Genomic DNA, 16,923 nt, shown 5'->3' with positions numbered 1-16,923 from the left:
CTGGCGTCCACAGCCACTTCTCCGGGTGAGCCGTGCTGGAGAGGTGCGGGGGGCTTCGTGCAGCCAGCCACAGACCCTGTGCCACATTGTGACGGTCCTGTTTGTGAGACCCCTTTGTCCTCGATTTGCCGGCATCTCTGGTCAGTGTAAGTGGACCCTGCAGGCAGTCACGACAGCCCCCAACTAAAAAGTCTTCTTTTTATTTTCCCTCTGCCCCTCCTCACCTGATAGGGCACTTTGGTTGGCTTATCTGGAAAGTCGAGTCTTTTATTCTGCCCCTGGTTTTTGTCATGGTTGTGTGACCATCTCCTTGAATCTGTTGCTAGCCGTTTGGAATGGCAGCAGCGTCCAATCCTCCAGTGAGGGGCGCAGGTCAAGGTGTGGTTTGTGCCCAGGTGGGACAGAACTGGCTTCGCAGACCCACTGCCTCTGTGTAACCCATATTTGAACTCAGCGGTGACCCCTGTCTAGAGCTGGGGACCCAGCTGACGCCTACATGTGAGCAGGGGGCTCGCAGTGAAGAGTCCAGGCTTGCTCCCCAGGGTGAAGAACCAGACACACGTCACACTCCGTGGCAGTGGGTAGCACAAAGAGACTTGCCAGAAGCCTCAAGGTTTCCCTGATTTTAGTCCTCGTTGAAGAATAATTGATATAGTTATAATAATAATTGACAAAATTATAAGACAAAAAGTAAAAAATTTGGTATATTTCCACTCTGTGAATGAATTCCCTAGTCAAATCAGGTACTATTCCAGCCGCCTCATACATTTCGCTTTTTCTTTTTTTTAGACTTCTTTAAGGTGTTCCAGAATTGAGCCATTCACTCATTCCAGGGTGTAGCTCTGAGAGAATTGGCAGAGTAGGATGCAGCCTTTCTTCCTATGGATGCATAATGCTGTGATCTTTGCATAAGCATGTTTCAGTCCCACTTATCAACTCAACAGGTGGATTGTTTTTATTAGGGAATTTTGTTGGTTTTTGGACCACACCGACAGTGCTCATGGCTTACTCATAGCTCTGTGCTCAAGAATTACTCCTGGTAGGGCTTGGGGAACCATATGGGATGCCCGTAATTGAACCCTACTTGGCCGCAGGCAAGGTAAATGCCCTCTCGTCTGACCTATCTCTTAATTGGATGGAGAGATGGGGCAGACGACAGGATGATGGTAGGGAAGAGTTGAAAGCCTAGAGAAGGGGAGCTGAGGGTTATAAATTCTTCTATGACTGACGCAGCATAGACCCAGGCCCTCATGGGCTTGAGAGGTGTCTGGTATTAGAGTTGACCGGCAGCATGACCAAAAAGCATTAGAAAATCTCCGGCCAGGGCCCAAATGATAGCACAGCTGGTAGCACAATTGCCTTGTACATAACTGACCTAGATTTGAAGCCTACCACCTGTACAGTCTCCTAGGCCCCACGAGGAGTATGCACTGAGCACAAGTGGGCATGGCCCCCAGAAAACAGCAAAAGAAAGGAACACAGGGGAGCCTGAATTCATGAGTATGAGAATGGGAGAAACTGAGAGCGGAAATTGGAATGATGGGTATTTTAAGATGAATGCTTGACTTTCTGTTTCAGATGGTTCTCAGTGTGATGGAAGACAAATGAGTTCCCATTTGCACCTTAAGTGCTTGCTTAATTGGACAGAAAAACGTCCTCTGTCACTCAGACAGAGGGCTTTGTTCCACTCACAGTCATTGGATTTGAGTCTTTGCTACCAGCAGTTAGATTTGCCTTGTGACGGCAGGGAAGTTTTCACTGCTGGGATGATTCTGACTGCCTTGATCCTTCGTTAGCAGTTGGATGTACTGTAGATTCAGGCTCATGTTCAAGTTTAATCATCTCTTTGTTCGGTGTAGGTTTGAGGAACCCCTGGCAAACTTGCTCAATGAGCAACACCGTGCAGTAAAGGAGCTCCTTGAGCAGCTGAAGATGAAGAAATCGTCAGCCAAGCAGCAGCAGGAGGTGGAGCGGGTGAAGCCCCCGGAGGAGAAAGTCCAGCAGACGCTGACCCTTGACCCAGCGCAGAGGAAGCGCCTCCAACAGCAGATGCAGCAGGTGTGACTTCCTGGTGGCCCTAGTGTTGGGTCATCGCATGGCCAGACACAGGTGCACCAAGTTAGCAGCTTTCTCATCAGAAATAGAGTTTTTACATCCACTGAACCCTTTGAGAACACAGGATCATCCTGTCAGCATCATCTGTTGCTGTTTTGGGGATCACACCCATCGATGCTCAGGGAGTTACTCTTGGCTCTGCACTCAGGAATTATTCCTGGTGGTGCTTAGGGGATCATGTGGGGATGCTGGAAAGTTTTTGGGCTACACCCAGCAATGATCAGGGCTTACTCCTGGCTCTGTGCTCAAGGATCACTCCTGGCAGGGCTCAGGGGATTATATAGGATGACAAGTATTGAATCTGGTTTAGCAACATGCAAGGAAGTTGTATTATCCACTGTACTATTACTCCAGTTCTTGAGTTAGGATCTTCTTTTTTTTTCCTAAATGTAGGAGTACTGCTCTTTATTCAGTCACTGATTAAGCTGACTGAAGCTGGCATGAACTTAAGCTGGCATGAACTCCACATTACTTTTTTTTTATTTTAAAAAATTTTTTTATTGAGTATCTGTGAGATAGATCAGAGCTGTTCATGATTGGGTTTCAGTCATACAAATGATCCAACACAAAGTCTGTCCCAAAGCAGGACCTTAATTATTTATTTTGTATTGCTTGTTATGAATAACCCACTAAAAATGATCGAAAAAAGGTTTCTTTAGAGGAAAGTATGTGAAGATTGTTGTATCTCACCCTGGAGACATTAAGCCCTTGTATAAGAGTTTACTAACATGTTGTTAAATTTTGAGCCTTGTGTGCTAATATCTGTCTATCTAGATAGATATATAGATTTTTTTCTTTTTGGGTCACATCCAACGATGCTTAGGGGGTCTCTGCACTCAGGAATTACTCCTGGCGGTGCTTGGGGGACCATATGGGATGCCGGGGATCAAACCTAGGTCAGCTGCGTTCAAGCAAATACCCTATCTGCTGTACTATCACTCTGGCCCATATATATATATATATATATATATATATATATACATATGTATATATAGTTTTTTTTTAGTAGGATAACTTTTTGTTTTAATGTTAGTTTCATATATATATATATATGTTTATTAGTGAAACACTGTGAGGTACAATTGTAGACTTACAAATTTTTGTGCTTGGGTTTTGATTATACAATGAGCAAATACCCATCCCTCCACCAGTGCCCATTTTCCACCACCATGGATCCCAGTATCCCTCCCACCCCATTCCCCCCATCCCACCCTGCCTCTGTGGCAGGGCATTCCCTTTTGTTTTTCTCTCTCCTTTTGGGTGTTGTGGTCTGCAAAAGAGGCATTGAGTGGCAGTCATGTTTAGTCCATAGTCTACTTTCAACATGTATCTCCCCTCCTGGGAGGATCCTCCCAACACCCTTTATTTGGTGTTCCCTTCTCTATCTGAGCTGCCCTTTCCCCTAGAATGCCCGGCTGGCCTCTAAGCCATGGAGTAATCCTCCTGGTACTGATCTCGGCTATTCTTGGGTATTAATCTGATATATTTTTTAATCAAGATTGGTTGCCTCCTACTTTATACCCCATCAAATGTGGTGTGCTACTCTTGTACATCAGTGGTGTAGATTATAAAATTTCACATGGTCACGCGCTCCAGGTATTCTAAGATTTTAGGTGATGTGGGTAGGTGATAGGGTGATACAAGTAGAATTAAATTTTTAACTGGATGGTGACTTTGAGGTCCAGAGGCATCTCTGCAGAGTGTTGCTCTCTTCCGAGGTTTCTGGATCATGGCTGTTAATGAGCTTATATGGCACCAGAGGCATTAACTGCTGCTTTTGATCTCTTTTGAGATTTATTTATGGGTTTCTGAAGCAAGGTCGAAAAATTAGCTTGTATAGCTGAGCCAGAAGTGGTTTGTGGGTATGGCTCTCACATACCTAACTTTCAGCCATTGAATTTATTGGGAACTTTGGTCCTGCGTTTTAGGGGTCTATCCTGTAGCGCAGCAGCTGTTTTGGGGTGTCAGGAAGCCTGAAGGTACCATCAGGCTGCTGATGCACTTGCCCCGCAGGTACAGGTTGATCTGCTGGCGGCACTGCACCCCCAGAGTTAGGACCTTGACATATCATTATATCTGTGTCCTTATGATTCAGGTAAGAATGTACTTGGCGGGCGGGGCGGGCAGAGTGATAGCATAGCGGGTAGGGCGTTTCCCTTTTATGTAGCTGGTGCATGTTTGATCCCCAGCATTCCATATGGTCCTCAAGCACCACCAAGAGTGATCTCTGAGCACCGCTGGGTATGGCCCCCCGCTCCCAAAATGTGTTTAAGGACCCTGATTATATTCAGAAGTAAATATTTCAAAGAGGAATGGGACAGGGTTATGGCACTTGCCTTGCATTTGATGGGTCCTGGTTTGATCCCTGGCACCACAGATGGTCTCCAGAGCACTGTCGGGAGTGAGGCCTGAGCACTATCCTATTGGGAGTGTCCAAAAATAAAGCTTTCAGAAGTTTTTAAGTAATTCCTTCTTAAGTGATATAGCTTTCATTGTTGTTTTCTTTCTCCTCATCCCACCCTCTTTCTTTGAGCATCTTGTGTCACCCCTGGCGGTGCTTTGGGAATGTCCTGGCTCTTGGCTTGTGGGCCACCGCCAGAAGTGCTTAGGGCCTGGGTGGTGCTCATGATGGAATCCAGACCTCCCACATGCAAAGCACGTGCCCCGTCCTTGAGGCATCTCTCAGCCCTGTGCAGGGCAATTTCTCATCTTGGTCCCTCTGCCAGGCGGTTAAGCTTTCTTCACTTCTGTTATTTTGCTCAGGGACTGCCTGCGGTTGTGTTGCCGTCTCCCCAGAAAGCACGGCATGTCTGATGCTCCGCAGACATCTTGGGCTCCTGGGCTGACCGGACTGTGACCTGTTGCTCTCTTTTCTCCCTCCCCAGCACGTCCAGCTCTTGACGCAGATCCACCTTCTTGCCACCTCCAACCCCAGTCTCAGCTCGGAGGCCACCACCACCAGGATCTTTCTTGTAAGGTTCTAAGTGTCCCTAGCTCTCAAGACTGGGGGATGCCGTTAGCCTGGAACTTCCTGTCTCACAGCTGTTTGTGCAGCATTGCTGATGCCGATCATATCCTGAATATCCTGCTGCTGTTCTGTGCACTTCCCCGTGTTCTCCAGAAACACCAGCCCCTGGTTTCTGTTAAAGGACAGAGTCCTCTGCCTCGGGCGCTCCGCCTCTTCTGTCGACCCATTCTGACTCATTAGGTTCCTGATACTCTTTTTCCTTGAATTCATTATCCATTCATTTGTCTCAATGCCATTGTTTTATGTCTACATGTTGCTCATGATATTTTGAAATTTTTTTAGAAAAAAGAGCTTAATCTTTAGTTTCCCTATTGGTTAAAGTTTTGGGGCCATACCCAGTGATTCTCAGGGCTTACCCATGGCTCTGTACTCTGGGCTTACTCCTGACTCTGTGCTCAGGGATCATTTGTGGTGGGGCTTGGTGACACTTGGGGGTGCCACATTGACCCCGTGAGGGCAAGTACCTTCTCCGCTATACCGTCACCGCAGCGTGGCCTGGCCCAGCGTTTCTTCTCAGGAGGATAATTGTTAGAGGCCATCTACTAGTGTTCACTCTAATTTAGATTCCCTTCCTGTCCTGTTTTCCCAGAAAGAGCTGGGAACCTTTGCACAAAGCTCCATCGCCCTCCACCATCAGTTCAACCCCAAGTTTCAGACCTTGTTCCAGCCGTGTAACCTGGCGGGAGCCGTGCAGCTCATTGAAGACTTCAGCACTCATGTCAGCATTGAGCGGAGTCCCCGGAAGACTGGCAAGAAGACTGGTAGGGCGCAGGCGTGTCTGCTCCGGGTGCTCCCCTGTAGGGAGGGGACAGAGGCTCAGCCCCATGCTCCCAGCTGCTCTCAGGGATGGAGGAGATAGGATATTGGTCCCCCCACCCTCCACTCTTTCTGCCTCCGTTGGCGTTCATTTTCTAAGCTCTACAAGTACACGATAAAGTCGGCACTAAAGAAGCAATGAAGGCAAGGGGCAGGATGAGGTTGTGGTAGGGTGGCGATGTGGGATCATGTAAGTATGAGGGTTTGTACAGTGAAAGATGGAGATTAACTGCCATCTGGTAAAGATGGTTTATATTTAGGTTTTCAGTCTGTTCTTAAGATCAGTTCATTTTAGCAGCCAGGAATATGGCACGTGGCTTTGCATGTGTGAAGCCCTGCATTTGATTTGCCCCATCAGGAAAATAAAAACCAGTCTCATCATAATATTTGTAATGATATCTCCTTTTATTTATGTATATATTTTATATTTATTTACAAAGAAAAAATTATTTGAATATTTATATTTTTTGCTTTTTTGGGTCACACCCGGTGATGCCCAGGTGCCCAGGGATTCTTCCTGGCTCTGCACTCAGGAATTAGAATTACTCCTGGCAGTGCTTGGGGACTATATGGGATGCCGGGGATCAAACCTGGGTCAGTCGCATGCAAGGCAAACGCCCTACCCATTCTGGCCCCTTGTTTTTATTTTTAGGTCACCTGTTATGCGCATAGGTTACTTTGGCTCTGTGCTTAGGGATAACTCTAGGCAGGGATTGGGGTACTAGGGATGAGCCCCGGCTGGTTGTGTGCAAGACCTTACTCGCTGTACTATGTTTCCAGCCCTCATACCTCCCATTCTTAAAAAACTGCTTTCAAGTACTCCTACAAAAACAAAACAAAACAAAACAAAACCAAAACTGCTTTCAGAAGTGTGCATGTGTGTACATGATTCCAGGGGTCAAGCCCAGGGTCACATGTGTGTGGCAAGTCCTCCAGCATCAAGTTCTTTCCTCGACCTTCTCATGCTTTTAAGAATTCTTGTGTTGGGACCAGAATGATAGTACAGCAGGTAGGGTATTTGCCTTGCATATGGCTGACCAGGGTTCCATCCCTCGTACCCCATATGGTCCTCTGGGCACCTCCAGGAGTAATTGCTGAATGCAGAGCCAGGAGTAAGTACTGAGCATCACTGGTATGGCCCAAAAAACAAAATAGAAGCCTCAGGTGTCCTAGAATTTCACTTATCTCAGATTTTTTTCCCCCTTACAGCCTCTGAATTTCCTTGTTTGCCAAAGCAAGTGGCATGGATTCTGGCCACTAACAAGGTGTTCATGTATCCTGAGCTGCTTCCTGTGTGTTCCCTGAAGGCCAAGAATCCCCAGGATAAGATTTTGTTCACCAAGGCTGAGGACAAGTAAGGGTTTATCATGGGGGAGCAAAAGCACACATTGTCCAAGGAGGGACCTTGTTTTTCCCTTGAGGCACTTTGGAGTAATAAGGCCTAGATAATAAAAACTGGCGTGAAAGTCTAAAAGGAAAGTCTGGTGGATGGGCAGAGTGTGGAGTGTGTTTGCACTTAGCAGGGCCCAATACTGTCCTTTTGGTGGTGGTGACCTGCACATTTGTAAACACTTTTAATTTTTTTCCCCTCAATTTTCGGGCCATACTCAGTGCCCAGGGCTTACTCCTGGTAAACAACAATAAAGGACTGCAGTTAGATGTGTGGAGAGATGCTACAGCAGGTAGCTCACTTTACACAGGCTAATCCCTGTTCAGGACCCTGAACTTTGCCAGGAACGATCCTGAGCGCAGAGCCAAGCCCTGAGCACCACCATGTGTGGCCCCAGATCAACAAAACAGGAAAAATACATTATGGTTTGCCATTTTCATGCCTACTTTTTCCTGGTTCACTTCACTGTGAACTCCTGATTATTTCTAGTGCACAGTAAATATCCAGCGTTGTTACCTTTTGAGTGGTCTTGACTTGGACCAGAGTTAGAGACTCTTAATAGTGGGCTGTGAAATAGGGCGTTGGTCTGGAGAGGCCCTGCAGGAGCAGTGCCTGAGACACCTCCGTTGCTGCTCTGTCTTGTAGTTTGTTAGCTTTAGGACTGAAGCACTTTGAAGGGACAGAGCTGCCCAAGCCTCTGATCAGCAAGTACCTCCTTACGTGCAAGACCGCCCAGCAGCTGACAGTGAGAATCAAGAACCTCAACTTGAGCAGAGCCCCTAACAACATCATCAAAGTGAGTACCTCCCCGGGCCGGGATCTGCCTTGCCTGCAGCCCACCACTTCTATTTCCAGCACTGCATAGGGTCCTCTGAGCCCTACTAGGGGTGACTCTGGAGCACAGAGCCAGGAGTGATCCCTGAGCGTAGAACTGGGAGTCATTCTTGAATACAGAGCCACTGGTGATCCCTGAGCACAGAGCAAGGGGTGATCCCTGAGTGCAGAGTGAGGGGTGGTCCCCGAGCACAGAGCCAGGAATGATCCCTCAGCACAGAATCAGGATTAACCCTGAGCACAGAGTCAGGAGTGATCCCTTGGGGCCCGTGGTTTGGCCCAAAGCTCCCTCCCTGAATAGAATACTTCCTGCGCTATCCATTTAGGTACATTTTCCGCTTTTTAGCCTCAGTGAAGGGAAGGACCTTTTATCTAAAACTTAATTTCTTTTTTTTTTCTTGAAGTAAATATTTCATAAAGAGAAATTTATTTAGGGAAATAGGAGGCAAGAGAGAGAAAGGAGAGGGAGAGGAAGCAGGACAGAGAGAAAGTTGTGTTGACAAGAGAAGGGGACAAGGCTGAGGGCAGACGCAGGTAAGTCACCAAACTGTGGGGCATGGACCAGGACTGTCTGGGGGCAGAACACCAGGGATTGAACTCATGACCACATGCCTGGAAGATAAGCCTGCTCTATTGTTCTAGTTCTGGACGCTCAGCTTTTGCTGTAAAACAGCCGTCCTTAGGACGTCACATTAAGATCACCCCACTAGTGGGCTGGAGAGCACGCATGGTAGGCTGAGGTGCACGTGGGAGTCTTGGGTTCAATCCCTGGCACTACATGGTCCTCGGAGCACTGGCAAGACTCAAACATTCCTGGATATTGAAAAAAAAAAAAAGATTTTTACCACCGCAGGGAGGTGGTACAATGCTCCCTTGGACACTTGGTCTAATTTTTCAACTTATTCTTTATCTTTAAATACTGAAACTAAGTTGTTTTGATGTTTTGGTTCAATCTGGAGTTGGCTGTGTGCCAGGTAGATTTCTTACCCCTGTGCTATCTCCAGCCCGCCCCTAGAAGGGTTTTACAGGTGTAGAAAGAGTGTGGCATGGGTGTATATCTGCAGCTGTCGACTGGGAGTAAATCTGATGCAAGAGCACTTTCTCATCATCTGCCTCGTTTCTTAGTGACCTGAGGTTTTCCCTTTCCTAACAAGCCAGAGTGGAAGTCAGAGGACACTGATGATCTTGCCAAATCTGTATTATTAGAGACGTGTTTAATCAGATAGGAAAAGCATTATCCTCTGCCCTTTTTTTAAAAAAAATTTTTATGATTTTTGGACTCTACCTAGCGATGCTAAGGGGATGCTCCTGGTGAGCTCAGGGGAGGGGTGCCAGGATTGAACCCAGGTCAGCGCATTCCTGCCTGTATTATAGCCCTGGCCTTCCTTTGTTTGTGTGGGGGTCAGTCTCCAACTGCTGTCACTCTCGTGCATGCAGTTTGAGGGCAGTGATTCTGCACGGAGTGTGGAGCATGCTGTCTGTTCTTCCTCCTGCCCAGTTTTACAAGAAGACCAAGCAGCTGCCCATCTTGGTGAAGTGCTGTGAAGAGATCCAGCCGCATCAGTGGAAGCCGCCCATTGAGCGGGAGGAGCACCGGCTCCCCTTCTGGTTGAAGGTACAGTATGCCCCTCCGCTGAGGCTGTTGGGCAGGACTGCTGAGCACCCCGCGGAGATGGCCACACATCGTCGCCTCTCACCCCTCACGCTCTAGTTATCCTGGACGCTCGTCTTCGTCCAGCCACCCTTCCTCTTCTGCTCCTCCCACTGCACCTGCCCTCCCTGGGTGAATCCATGACTGTTTCACCCAGGGAGTGAAGAATGGTTAGGGGCCCAGGGAAGACAGCGCAAGTGTGGGGCACAGGCATAGCATGAGCTTGAGCCCTGCTGGGCGTGGCCCTGAACAAGGGTTAAGGCACTGTCCCTTGCATGCCGCTGACCTGGCTTTGATCCCCTGAGCCTCACCAGGAGTTATCCTTGAGTACTGCTAGTTTTGGCCTCAAAACTTAAAAAGCAAAAGAATCAACGCTTGTGGGAGAAATGATAAAAATGATAGTTTTTTCTTTCTTTTTTTTTTTTTTGCTTTTTGGGCCACATCTGGCAATGCACAGGGGTTACTCCTGGCTCTGCACTCAGGAATTAATCTTGACGGTGCTCAGGGGACCATATGGAATGCTGGGAATCGAACCCAGGTCAGCTGTGTGCAAGGCAAACGCCCTACCCACTGTGCTATTGCTCCAGCTCCTGAAATGATGTTTCTTAATGCGTAGCTGAGGCAAGTTTCTATCCCGTGTCACTAGTGTAGCGTATAGACAGCTGGTGTCCTGCATGAAGGCCCCCTTGAGTAGAGTCCCTGACGGTGTCCCCGAAAGATCCCAGAAATCAAGGCTCCCACTTTCCCCACATCCGGGCACATCCTAGTTCATGCTGCTGTTCCCGACAGGCCAGCCTGCCATCCATCCAGGAGGAGCTGCGGCACATGGCTGACGGGGCCAGGGACAGAGAATGCCTGACCGGGCCCACCGAGATTAAGGCGGAACCTGGCATAGAGCAGGGCAGCTGGGAGCCGGCGGGTGAGAGCCGGTACCCGCTGCTGCTGCCCAAGGGCGTCGTCCTGAAGCTGAAGCCGGTAGCCAACCACTTCTCCAGGCGGGCTTGGAGACAGAAGCGCTCGTCTGTGGTGAAGCCCTTTCTTACACGCCCCATCATCCCCTCCCTGCAGCCCAGCCCCGCCTCCGCGAGGGCCCCCACCAGGTCTGCGCTGGCGGAAGCTGTCCCCAGCAAGATGGTGGTGCAGATCCCGCAGCTCCTGCAGCCCACGGCTGTCTTGCAGCCCCTGCCGGCAGGGCCTCCCCTGGGCCTTTCCCAGCCTCTCAAGACGCTGCCAGCTGTGTCCCCCGAGACCAGGGGCAGCTTCCCTCCATCTGAACCCCAGCCGCTGCTCTCCGCTGCCCCCTTGCCAAAGGTCCTGCTGCCCTCTCTGGCCCCGTCGAAGTTTCGGAAGCCGAGCGTGAAGCGGAGGGGTGCCAGGAGGAAGGGGGCCAAGGCCTCTGTGTGTCTGAAGGCGGCCCCCCTCATCCACACTGCGCCTGTGATCTTCACGGTCCCGGCCACCACCGTCAAGGTCGTCAGCCTTGGCAGTGGCTGCAACGTGCTCCAGCCCGTGAGTGCTGCAGTGGCCCAGAGCTCGCCGCCCATCCCCATCACCACCCTCCTGGTGAACCCCGCATCCTTCCCCTGCCCGCTGAGCCAGCCCCTGGTGGCCTCCTCCATCCCGCCACTGATCGTGTCCGGCAACTCTGTGAACCTGCCCGTTGCGTCCAACCCCGAAGAGAAGGCCCACGTGACCGTGGACACGGGCTGCCCCGCGGCCGAAGGGAAAAGTGCTTTCCCAGGCCTGCAGCCCAAACAAGAGCCCTTGGAGCAGGCCCTGCCTGGCGGGCCTGCCCTCCACAAGGAGGAGCGGAGCCCGGTGCCAGCGCCTGTGGCCAGCGTGTGCCGGGCTGACCCGGCCGAGAGTAGCACATACGGCTGGACAGTCGTGAAGACCGAGGCAGGACGGCCCACCCTGGAGCCTCTGGCTGAGGCCTTCCTGGAACTGCGACACTCCCCCCGGTCAGAGGTAGACATAACGGTCAAGGTGGAGCCGAAGGACCCGGGAGAGGAACCTTCTGGGGGCCTCCTGGAGCCGGACACTGGTGGGGAGATCAAAGAAGAGCATCCGATGGAACTGGACACCGGCCTCCCCCACGGACAGGCGGGGGCCCAGGAGCAGGAGGGCGGTCAGCCAGCTGGGGAAGCCACCCCAGGGGAGGTGAGCCGGGCGTCTCCAGGGAGCGGAACTGCCTCCTGCGCCGACCCGGACGGGGCTCTGAGCAGTCCCCCAGGCAAGCCTGAAGATGTGGCCAGCGTCAACAGTCAGTCCGAGGGGACCCCCGCGGGGCCAGAGACTGGAGGTGAGAAGGAGGGCCCTGAGGAAGAGGAGGAGGAGGACTTGGACGAGCTGACCCAGGACGAGGAGGATGAGATGTCTTCGGCATCTGAGGAGTCAGTGCTCTCCGTCCCGGAGCTCCAAGTGAGTTGGATTCTCCCTTGCTTGAGACGGGGTTGATCCTGTCTAATGGATCCACGTGCCCCTGGCTGGCACTGCACTGTTGTCATTTGACACGTGCACACGTGGCACCAGGAGATGAAAAGGGTGATGTTGTGTTTATGTTCGGCTCAAACTCATTTATCCTTTGAGTCCCCTGAGCGCCGTGGAAGTGCCTCAAGTCAAAGAACTGATGGGGTGGAGACAGCCCAGCTTCAGGGTGGCAGGGACCATTCAGAAGGCCGACCCCTCTCCTGCTGGTCGCCCGGCATTTCCAGCCCCCTGGGACTGTGGGATGTCGCCTGGGCCCCCAGCTGGTGGGATGGGGCTCTCCCACAGGAGCCAGGGAAGCCCTGCAGCTGCCTGAGCACCCCGAGGGCTGTGTCTTGCAGGAGACCATGGAGAAGCTGACTTGGCTCGCCTCGGAAAGGCGCATGAGTCAGGACGGGGAGTCCGAGGAAGAGAACTCGCAGGAAGAGAACTCGGAGGCCGAGGAGGAGGAGGAGGAGGAGCCGGAAGGCCTGGAGAGCCTCGGGAAGGAGATGCAGGACGATGCCCTTGGGTGCCCTGCCGTCACACCCCCAGCTCCCTTTGCGTCACCCCCACTCCCTCCGGAGGCTCAGCACAGTGGGATGCCGCCCGGTACGTGGGACAGTCCGGGGGTGGGGGCGGAGCATGAGGCCCTGGTGGCTCTCTGGATTTGGGGTGTCCCAGTGGCTTGCTTGGAAACTGGGCGCAGAGACTCCAGGGGAAACCCCAGTGCCCCTGCGGTCCCCCTCTTTCTCGCAGATAGGCCCCTGGTTCTGGAAGCTTCCTTTCTGCTCCCGCCAGGTGTATGTGTGGGGCAGCCAGCTGTTCAGTTCCTTTTTCGTTCCCAGGGTCTCTCCCACGTGAGGGCCCGCTCAGTGTCGCGGCATCCCCTCCCTGGCCTTTCATCCTGGTTCTTTCCTAAGGGGCCACATAGGTGACTAAGACCCGGGTCTGATTTCCTGAACATGGTGAGCTGCGAGCTCCTTACTCCTCGCCGTGCCGCGGGCCCTCAGGAGCCCGACTCAAGCCCGAGCCTCTCCTGAGACCCTTCTCTCCGCACACTGTGCATGATTGCCCCCCTCCCCTCCCCCCTCCCCCCCCCCCCCCCCCCACATACATGCTCCTGTTCCTCCGATGGCTTTTCTTTCTGATGCTCACTGGTGTTGGAGTGTTGCCAGGTTCTGTGCCTGGCACGTGTGAGCAGTGGTCCCTTACGCTTGTCCTCACCAGGAGAGCACACCAAGGAGGCCAGCAAGGGCCGGAGCAAGCACCGCGCCCGGAGCAGGCGGGCGAGCCGGGCCCGGGCCAGCAAGGACACAGCCAAGCTGCTGCTGCTCTTTGATGAGGACATTCTGGAGCGTGATCCACTGCGGGAGCAAAAGGACCTGGCCTTCGCGCAGGCATACCTGGCCCGGGTAGGCACCCATGAGGCTGGCCTGCTCCGGGCGCCTGCCTGGCATCAGTCCTGAACTGCTGGGGACACAGCTCAGCTGCCCAGCAATGGGGGGAGGTGATGATGCAGGACCTTCCCGTGCCCTGGCTTGAGAAGCAGGACCTGCGCTCTGGCTAGAGAGTGGGTCTCAGAAGCACCTTATCCTGGTTCTACTGCATCCAAACCAGTAGTTCCCAGCCCCTGTCCTGGTTCGAGAGCTCATGCTATTGGTGGTTCTTTCCTTGCTCCTCTTGTCCCCTGGCAGAATGTAGCATTGGCCTGATGTCAGTAGCTGACTTACACCCCAGCTTCTGTGGTATTTGCTCATATGTGATGGCTCACATGCTGAGATGCTCTGAGCTCTCCTTCCCGTCTCCTTGGAGCTGAGGTCAGGACCAGGAGCTGGTGGAGGGGGGATGAGTTGCCAGCGTCCAGCTGGGAGCTGTGCCTGACTCGGGTACAGTGTTCCGCCTGCTTGGCAGTGGCCTCTGGGGGAATAGGCTTGCCAGTCTGGGATGGTGGCCCTTGTTTCTTGTTGGAGCCCACAGAAAGGGATTCCATGGTGGAAACCTTTCCTGGCTAGGTACGAGAAGCCCTGCAGCACGTCCCTGGCAAGTACGAGGACTTCCTTCAGGTCATCTATGAGTTTGAGTCCAGCGCCCAGAAGCAGACAGCGGTGGATCTCTACAAAAGCCTGCAGACTCTGCTACAGGACTGGCCGCAGCTGCTGAAGGATTTTGCCGCATTTTTGCTCCCTGAGCAAGCCCTGGCCTGTGGCTTAGTAAGTAGAAGGGAGTGGGCAGCAAGTCCTGAGCCTCCCTGTTCCTGAGCAGGCACAGGACGGAAGAGAGTGGAGTCTCACTTGCCGACCTCCTGAGGTTCCCCAGCATTCCCCAACCACAGGGTGGAAGGATTTCCTGTCCCGCGGGACAATCTCCCCAAACCTGGCCCTTTTCTTTGCCCCCCCTCCCCCCGAGGGCATTGACTGAAGGCCTTGCTTCTGCCTCTGTTGAATGTCCTTCAGTCTGTAGGAGAGTGACCCGAGCAGGAGCCCTGACCGTGGGCCCCTGCACCGTATGGTCCTCTGAGCAGTGCTGGGTGTAATGCCAAGTGCCCGGCACAGTCAGGTCTTTTTGTTGTTGCTGAATTTATTTTTTCTTGTTTTTTTGGGCCACATGTTGTGATGCTCAGCTAATTCATGGCTCTGTGCTCAGGGATCACTCCTGGCAGGGGACTTAATTGGGGTGCCAGAGATCAAACCCAGGTCAGTTGTGTGCAGGACAAATGCCCATCCACTGTCCTATTACTCCGGGCCCAGTTCTGGGCTTTATGTTATGAAAGAGAAACACAAAGAAGGATACAGTGAGATTGTTTTGGTAGCCCTAGCTATGGAATGATTCTGTGAATCTTCGTCTTCCTGTATTCCTCGGAGATTCCAGGGAGTGTGAAAATTTTCTGAACCAGGGGCTAGAGTGATAGTACACTGGGTAGGGCACTTGCCTGGCATGTGGCCGACTTGGATTCAATGTTCAGCATCCTGTATAGTCCCTGAGCAACGCCAGGAGTAATTCCTGAGTGCAGAGCCAGGAATAACCTTTGAGTATCACTGTATGTTGTCCAAGAAGAAAACAAATAAAAAACAACTCTGAATCATTGAAATGCCACAGGAATCTGAGAGTCTGATTATCCAGGGAAACAGCAACTGCATTGGAATGAGGCCATTTCTACAATCTCTTGTTCATGTCTTTGTTATCTTGGCCTAGGAGACCTGTGGGCCAAGATCCTGGAGTCTTAATAACAACCAGAGTTGTATTATTCCCCCCATGCTCCTGGCCCCGAGAGCCCTCCAGCCCTTGCCCTCTCTGAGGTGCTGACTCTGCCTTTGCCCTCTTTCCCCGCTGCTAGTTTGAGGAGCAGCAGGCTTTTGAGAAGAGTCGCAAGTTTCTCCGGCAGCTGGAAATTTGCTTTGCAGAGAACCCCTCACACCACCAGAAGATCATCAAGGTCCTGCAGAGCTGTGCAGACTGCCTGCCCCGGGAGATCATGGAGGTATTCGGGTTCCCCCTTCTCTCTTCCCCTTGCTGGCCCAGTGTTGTCTTGCTTCTGGGGAACCAAGGGCTTCTGCAGTAGATGAGGAAGAAAGAACTGGCAGGCCTGCCCTAAACACATGAGTTCTGGAGGCCCAGAGGGATAGGGACGGGGCTGGAAGTCTTGGCCTTATGCGCTGCCCACCCAGCTACCTCCCATGGCCCCGTATAGAGTGCTCCGAGCACTGCCACTCCTGAGATCGCTCCTGAGCATAGATCCAGGAATAGACATGATCTGGTCTTGCTCCAAAGTAGGAAGCAAAGCATCAGAAGAGTGGGAGCCCCCCCTCATCCCCCTGAGCAGGACCTCAAGGGTCTTCCTAGACTCCAGAAGGCCAGGAGGTGTCTGCGTTCCTGCCCTGCTGGGGCCATCTTTGGTGGCCGCAGAGCTGCACTGCTGGTGGGGCTCACAGATACCCGTGGGAGCGTCCTTGCTCAGTCGCAGTGTCTTCCACGTGCCGCCTGTTCCTCAGAGCTGTCGGGGCAGCTGAACTGCCAGTGGGACTCCCTTAGGCATGAAAGGAGGGAGGGGACAGCCCCAACGTCCCAGCATGCTGGCCTTCACCCCTGGTTACCCGAGGCAGTGGGTGCAGCGCCCTGGAGCCTCAGCAGACCAGCCTGTTCCCTTTGCCACTCTTGCCAGCTCAAGACACAGATGTGGCAGCTCCTTAAGGGTCACGACCACCTCCAGGATGAGTTCTCCATCTTCTTCGATCATCTGCGCCCTGCAGCCAGCCGGATGGGCGACTTTGAGGAGATCAACTGGAGTGAGGAGAAAGAGTATGAGGTGGGGCCTGAGGCTGCCTTCCTCAGTGGGGTGGGGGGTGGCTGTGAGTGTGGAGGGTTGACTTACGGTTGCTGACGGCCCCCATGCCCCTCAGTTTGACGGCTTTGAAGAAGTGGCGCTGCCCGATGTGGATGAGGAAGAAGAACCGCCCAAGATTCCCACAGCCTCCAAGAGCAAGAGGAGGAAGGAGATTGGGGTCCAAAATCCTGATAAGGTACATGTGGGTGTGGGGCTGCAGTGATGTGGACCCGAGGTCCGCCTGGGTGCGGGGAGCAGCACTCCTGAGGAGGCCCCCCCCCCATTCAAGGATCTGCCGC

At 52.5% G+C, this 16,923-nt stretch overlaps 1 protein-coding gene across 2 annotated transcripts in view; it reads left to right on the top strand.

Annotated features, from left to right (window-relative positions):
* GON4L (gon-4 like) overlaps nucleotides 1–16,923 on the top strand; it is a 46,604-nt gene that overhangs the window by 25,793 nt on the left and 3,888 nt on the right. For both annotated transcript variants that reach the window (XM_056123621.1, XM_056123620.1), the window contains exons 15-27: nucleotides 1,860–2,058; nucleotides 5,001–5,087; nucleotides 5,733–5,904; nucleotides 7,169–7,313; nucleotides 7,995–8,145; nucleotides 9,682–9,798; nucleotides 10,624–12,255; nucleotides 12,663–12,912; nucleotides 13,531–13,715; nucleotides 14,316–14,513; nucleotides 15,638–15,781; nucleotides 16,463–16,606; nucleotides 16,701–16,820. In XM_056123621.1, coding sequence (XP_055979596.1) covers nucleotides 1,860–2,058; nucleotides 5,001–5,087; nucleotides 5,733–5,904; nucleotides 7,169–7,313; nucleotides 7,995–8,145; nucleotides 9,682–9,798; nucleotides 10,624–12,255; nucleotides 12,663–12,912; nucleotides 13,531–13,715; nucleotides 14,316–14,513; nucleotides 15,638–15,781; nucleotides 16,463–16,606; nucleotides 16,701–16,820 — 3,544 coding nt within the window. The remainder of the gene's footprint in view (nucleotides 1–1,859; nucleotides 2,059–5,000; nucleotides 5,088–5,732; nucleotides 5,905–7,168; nucleotides 7,314–7,994; nucleotides 8,146–9,681; nucleotides 9,799–10,623; nucleotides 12,256–12,662; nucleotides 12,913–13,530; nucleotides 13,716–14,315; nucleotides 14,514–15,637; nucleotides 15,782–16,462; nucleotides 16,607–16,700; nucleotides 16,821–16,923) is intronic.

Source organism: Sorex fumeus, unplaced genomic scaffold (assembly GCF_029834395.1).
Source record: "Sorex fumeus unplaced genomic scaffold, SorFum_2.1 ptg000047l, whole genome shotgun sequence".
Lineage (NCBI taxonomy): Eukaryota > Metazoa > Chordata > Mammalia > Eulipotyphla > Soricidae > Sorex > Sorex fumeus.
Note: the sequence above shows the minus strand (reverse complement) of the source record. Positions and strands in the feature narration are given on the sequence as shown.